Source organism: Elaeis guineensis, chromosome 1 (assembly GCF_000442705.2).
Source record: "Elaeis guineensis isolate ETL-2024a chromosome 1, EG11, whole genome shotgun sequence".
NCBI lineage: Eukaryota > Viridiplantae > Streptophyta > Magnoliopsida > Arecales > Arecaceae > Elaeis > Elaeis guineensis.
Window position 1 is genome coordinate 116,303,763 of NC_025993.2, and position 6,404 is coordinate 116,310,166.

Consider the following 6,404-nt stretch of genomic DNA (forward strand, 5'->3'; position numbering starts at 1 on the left):
AACACACGTGTGTGTGTGTGTGTGAGATTTGGGCCTGTTTCTCTAAGTTCTATTAAGGAAGCAGATGCAAGTAAAACAATTTTGTTTTGCTCATATTATTCTTCTCACCATTGGATCTATATTTGTAGATGTGTATATCACGCACACATACATCTATATATACACACACATTAATATACATGTATGTATTATATACCGTGGACAAACTCCACCTTAAAAACGGGCGCGCGAACCGGAACTCGGCTTAAAGAAAATGCTATCTTACTTGGGTTTAAAAGTGGGTTTTTCAGCCGGCGGTGAACGAGACAGCGTTCGGCTTTAGGGTTGCGAAAGAGGAGGAGCACCGGTTTTAGATATCCCCGTTCTCGTCCTCCCCTTCTTTTATTGTTAGGGCTAGGGTTTGCTCTGCACGAGAATTTTTCCTTTTTCTTTACCCGGTTCTTCGAATCGATCGTGGAGGTGGAGCTACCCCACTCGCACATGGATCGGCGACCCAGAAAGAAGCTGAGGTTGGGCTGGGATGTCGGCCCCCAGGACCTTAAGGTCTTACGACCTTCCCTTTTACCCTTATCGATCCCTTTTATTTCTTCTTTTATTCTCTAGATTTATTTCATAATCTTATTTTTTCCGATGTATTTTTTCTAGATCTACTGATTTCCCTGGTGGATCTGGTGAGGATCTGATATAATTTCTTCTAGATCTAGTCGTCCTGATTTTTTTTTAATGATTGATTCATTTTGTTTAATTTTGTTTGTTCTTAGATCTAGGTTTTGGATGCGTTAATTCAGCCGAATGATCCGAGATTTTTGTTACCTTTAATATTTGTCCGATCCGATTTGTTTTTTGGTTTGTTGGGTTGACGAGTCCTTTATGCTTTAGATCTGATAAGTAGGTTATGCATTAATTTTAGATCTGATATGTAGGTTTTGGATTCATTATATCGATATAGTTTTTGATTGATCTTTTATTCTGAAGTTGTAACAAATCTTTTTGGGAGAAAGCTGTGATATATTTGTGTCGCTTTTAGGTTATCTTTCAAGGGCTTATTTTAGCTGCAGTCTATAATTTTATGATGTTATGAATTCTGATGTCATTAATAGTTGTATTTTAAGGATTATTCCATGGCTTTAGTCTGTCAAGGCTCTTGATCTTTACAATTATTATATGAAGAGATATAATGTCTGTGATCTAATTAAAAATATGATCGTGTAGTTTGTTGATATAGGAGGACATGATCTGGCCTGTGGCCTTTGTGCATGCATATCCTGAGGTCTGATTCACTATTGGATGACAAGCCAAAAAAGCAAACTTCTAAAATCTAGTCTTGTTATTTCCTACTTAAAATAAATGATCTCGTGCTTCATATTTTAGACCATATGACTAGGTGTTTTTTGTAGTTTATTAATGATATTTTGCTCATTTACCACAATGGGCTCTTTTGGGACACAAGTTTGAAGGCAAGAGGGGTAAATAATGATTTTGTTTGTTGGGTTGGAGAAATAAATGGATGGTTGTGTGTAGGATCAGATAGGAATGTTATGTGGGCAAGGAGTTGGAGAAGTGACAAGCTTGGTGTCTTCGGGGTCTCCTTCAGACCATGCTAGTTCTTCTCAGTATGCAAAGGGAGTGGCTCGATATGCTTCCCCCCCTTGGAGAGAAGATGATAAAGATGGACATTACATGTTTGCACTTGGAGAGAATTTGACCTCTCGCTGTAATTTCACTTGATCACCACTGGCAAATTTCTATTTCATGCTAGATTCACCACTTACAAAATTCTGTTTCTTGCAATTTTTAAAAGATATTTAGTTTTATGTTTTGCAGATAAAATGGAATAATATATTTTTCTATTAACATTTTTTTGTCAACTGATTTTGAAAAGTTCTATTTTTGTTTTGTGGAGCAATGGATACTAAAAACATTTTAATGTTCTCCTTCATGTCCTCTAAATGTCAGCTATGCTGTCACAGAAAATATGTCTGAATTAGTACAAGCATCTAATCTAAGTTAATGTTCATGATACATCAAAAAATTTTAATTTTTTTTAAAGCCAGCTATGAAAAGCCAAGATGTCAAACATCTTGGTAAGTGGCTGATGAACTGAGATCTCAGTTTGCCTCAGTTGATATGGAAAAGGCTTGAAAAATTAAAAAGAACTGATCTATTTCGAGATCTGAGCTCATATATAGAAAATGAATTACTGGAATGTAATAATTAAAGACAGAGATAACTACTGTCATGGGGCATCATCTTTGATATTCACATACAAAAACATTTAAGATAACCAAAAAAAAAAAAGATGATTAAATTGTCCAGAATTAATAAATCATATCTGCAGATATCTTGGGATATATCTGTCTAATTGACCGCGATATCACTTTATATCGTATATGTGAGTAGCCAATACCAAGTTGAGCAGTGCTTTCACTTAGAAAGCCCTTGTGTAAACAATTATACTGCTGGTTTTGTGATTTTGATGGCACTAGTGCTGTCATTATTATCTTCTGTTTTTAATTTATATTTGGCTTATGACCTCTGCAACCAAAATGATCCCATGTTTAACCGTCAATTGCTTTGATGTGGAGGTACCTATATGTAATGAAGATCATAACACTTTCTATTAAATTCTGAGATGTTAAACAGCATTCAGTTGAAACAGAACTCTAGTTTGTAAGCTAAGTCATTTTCTTTCTACTTAATTTTCTACTTTTATTTATGTTATGGTTACACTAGGAAAGGTAGGTGGTCAAGGTTCATGATTAGTTTGCTTACAGCTTTGATGCATTGCATTCTGACACTGTTTATTTTTTTATGTTTCTTTTGCAGATAAGATTCACAGTAAAATGGGTGAAGGTAAGTCCAGAACCTGATAATCTTATTCATTGTTTTTTAATTATTAATGAGATTCAAGTTTATGGATTTTCAGTTTCTGTATGTTTTTTTAGGAAAGCATTTATTGACCAGTCGGGTCAGAATCTTCCAATTGTACATATGTATATGGTGTTGAAAGCTTTCATCTTGATTCTTTTGTCATTCAGTTCAATGTCTGATGTCTCTCTTTATTATCTATATTAGGTACATTTGGTCAGGTTTTGGAATGTTGGGATAGTGAAAGGAAAGAAATGGTAGCAATTAAAATTGTCCGTGGCATTAAGAAGTATCGGGAGGCTGCCATGATAGAGATTGACATGCTCCAACAGCTTGGGAAATGTGATAAGAATGGGAGTCGGTAAGTCCTTTCATTTAGTTATGTTGCTTACTTTCTGCACGTTTCATTTAGTTGGTGTTCTACTGGGTTAAGGTATACATGTGTAAGCTGGTGTATTTTTGCAGTTGTGTGCAAATAAGGAACTGGTTTGACTACCGTAACCATATCTGTATTGTAAGTATATGATTGATTTATGATGACTTCCCCAATTTCTCAAATAGTATTGGGGGTTAAATCATATCAGCAAATCTAAGTGATTTTAACAGGTCTTTGAGAAGCTTGGGCCAAGCTTATATGATTTTCTGCGGAAAAATGGTTTTCGCTCATTTCCCATCGATCTAGTGCGTGATCTTGCCGGACAACTGTTGGAATGTGTAGCATGTGTGTGGTCAATACTCCTCAAATGGTTTATTTATCTGCTTTGATATTCTTCTAGTCTAGTATACTGCTATTTGCTTTTTCTGCATGATCTTTTTTGGAGGTCTCATCATTGTTCTATAGGGATCTAGGTGCTTAAGGTCTTAATATTGTTGTAATAGGTTGGATTCACCATGTTATATTACCTGCTATACTGGGACTCTTCTCCAGCAAACTTTGTTTTCTTCTTCTTTCTGACTTATATGCAATCAGTTCATCTTTATTTTTTCTGTCGTGTATTCATTTTCTTTTTCTAATTTGCCTCTTTGCAGTTATGCATGATTTGCGCCTCATTCACACTGATTTAAAGCCTGAGAATATCCTTCTTGTTTCGCCAGAGTACATTAAAGTACCCGACTACAAAGTATTGTGTTTTGCAACTTTTTGATCTAGTTTAAATTTAATATTTTGAGTTCTTATTTCTAATGCTGGTACTATTTGTAACTATGTTCTTTATTTACTCATGGGTTGGACTGTTATTTTACCTTTTGTACTCAATATCATTAGAATCAATTATACTGACTAATTTGTCAATTCTTTCGACAGGTTTCAATCAGCCCTCCAAAGGATGGTTCCTTTTTCAGGTTGTTGCCCAAATCAAGTGCTATCAAGGTAATAGATTTTGGAAGCACAACCTATGATCACCAAGACCACCGTTATGTTGTATCCACAAGGCATTATCGGGCTCCTGAGGTTATCTTGGGTAAGTTACTCTTTTTTTGTTATCATTTACCTTTTAGTTTATACCTTTGGGTGATAACTGTTTGTTGCATTGCCTTCAGGACTTGGATGGAGCTATCCCTGTGATATATGGAGTATTGGTTGTATTATTGTTGAACTTTGCTCAGTATGTTCAACGTATTCATGTTTACATTATTTCTTTGAAGTGACGTTGATGCATGTGATGAAGTTTTAAACTCTGGAAACATTGCTGCAGGGGGAAACACTATTTCAGACCCATGAGAACTTGGAGCACTTAGCCATGATGGAGAGAGTATTAGGACCTTTGCCTCAGCACATGCTGAGAAGAGCTGAGTAAGTATCATTAAATTATTTTTTTCTGCTTTGTTAACCTATTGCAACATGATGAAACATCTTGTTGCCCGCAATGTTGAATTTTCTTTCTTCCCTGTTTCTTGGATTTCTTTTAGCCGGCATGCTGAAAAATTTGTTAGAAGAGGTCGCTTGAACTGGCCTGAGGGTGCAACCTCAAGGGAGAGCATACAGGCTGTTTGGAGACTTTCTCGGCTTCAGGTACAGTGAAAAAATATGGACAGACTATTCTTTGGACTGGTTATAGGGAGCGAACTGTCCTGTAAATAATATCTTGTTCATCAAAATCAATGTTTCAACCTAATTTGGGAAGCAGATGAGAAGAAATGCAAAAGACTCAGAGCTGATCTTTAGAATGATGGAAATATGGTGAAAGGATTCGGGAAACTCAAGAAACATTTATAATTTAGTTATATAACAAAGTTAGTTATACAACAAATTTTGTTACAAAACAAATTTCTTCATGGAGATGCTTTATTTTGTGGCTGCTGCTACTATTAGTGTTTCTTTCTTTTGTTCATAAATTATAGTATTCTTTTAACTCTTCAGTCTATATAACCACATCTGCATTTCATTAGAGATTCTATATCTTCTTTAAATTTGGTTTCATTAGGCTTCTATCTTTTGCAGAACCTAGTAATGAAGCATGTGGACCATTCAGCAGGGGATCTTATTGATCTCTTACAAGGCCTTCTCAGATACAACCCTGAAGAGAGGTTGACAGCTCGCGAAGCTCTGAGGCATCCCTTCTTCACCAGGACTTGTCTTCTGAGGTCATAGTCATGTTAAGCATGTGATGTAAGATGTTTGCATCAGACCAGTGTTCCGGTTTCTGATGCACCAAAGAAACACAGAGTAGAAACTGGAAATGGGTAGCGTGTCTCAGCTGTTTTCCTAGTGCTAAAAATTGTACGTTCATGTAACCTGACTGCAAATGAGTCACTGAGTTGTGACTTGCAACGACAACGTCTGCCCTTGCAACCACTTATGTTCCCGGACGAGTGGTACCTGTAAAATCATGTATAGCAGATATGGACAACTAACAATATGAACTCCACATGCCAAATTTGTACATGTCACTTGAAGAATTTGTTTGCCCAACTAAATAGAATTGCTGAAGTCAATAGAATTGCAAACTCTATTTCTTATATTTCTCCCTGATGGTACAATTTTCTCCATTTGGAAATGTGGATGTGCTTTGCTTCACATCCTCTGTGGTGGTGTGTTTGCGATCCTCTGGTGGTGATGTGTTTGCAACGACTTGACGAGAAAATTCTCTTGTGCTGTGATCCTGAAGTTTTCTGCACCCTGTAACTCTGTGATTTAAAACATTATGCTGATAGTGACACCGTTGGTTCGGTGCATCGAATCTGTGTCATCCTGCTGGTCTTCGTATTGACCGTTGCTTGTTCTTGGAAGGATTTGTTCGAGCTCCGAGTCTGATGAGTCATCATTAGCATCCTCAACTCTTTAACTACTTCAGTTAGCTTGGTGGAAGAGGTGGTTCAATAACTGCTCTGGCTTGTTAAACTCTCTAAATATGTATTGATCTGGCAACTGGCATAGCTGAAAAAAATGGAGTATTCTTTTTTTTTTCCCCAAAAAATAGACTAATTGATCAGATGTTCCTGGCACAAGTGGTTGAAAAAGCAAATTTAGCTATGTTGCTTGGCAACTCTGGAAAATAAAATCGCCATATTTGTAACTGGAATGACCCGTTTACATG

The 6,404-nt window shown here is 36.4% G+C and overlaps 1 protein-coding gene across 4 annotated transcripts; it reads left to right on the plus strand.

The window, feature by feature from the left end:
- The first annotated feature begins 290 nt into the window (after positions 1-290).
- On the plus strand, positions 291-5,826 carry LOC140850835 (serine/threonine-protein kinase AFC1-like). Of its 4 annotated transcripts, none has more exons than XM_073260836.1 (12): positions 291-543; positions 1,522-1,714; positions 2,827-2,853; positions 3,076-3,229; positions 3,334-3,382; positions 3,475-3,589; positions 3,898-3,989; positions 4,172-4,328; positions 4,408-4,472; positions 4,563-4,660; positions 4,777-4,879; positions 5,309-5,826. In XM_073260836.1, the coding sequence occupies exons 1-12, from the start codon at positions 481-483 to the stop codon at positions 5,456-5,458; spliced, it is 1,266 nt and encodes a 421-aa protein (XP_073116937.1). In that variant the 5' UTR covers positions 291-480; the 3' UTR covers positions 5,459-5,826. The 4 variants fall into 4 exon arrangements, with proteins under 4 accessions (XP_073116937.1, XP_010912941.1, XP_073116943.1 ...); XM_010914639.4 differs by having other exon boundaries at positions 1,528-1,714; XM_073260842.1 differs by lacking the exon at positions 1,522-1,714 and having other exon boundaries at positions 303-543.
- Positions 5,827-6,404: the final 578 nt, after the last annotated feature.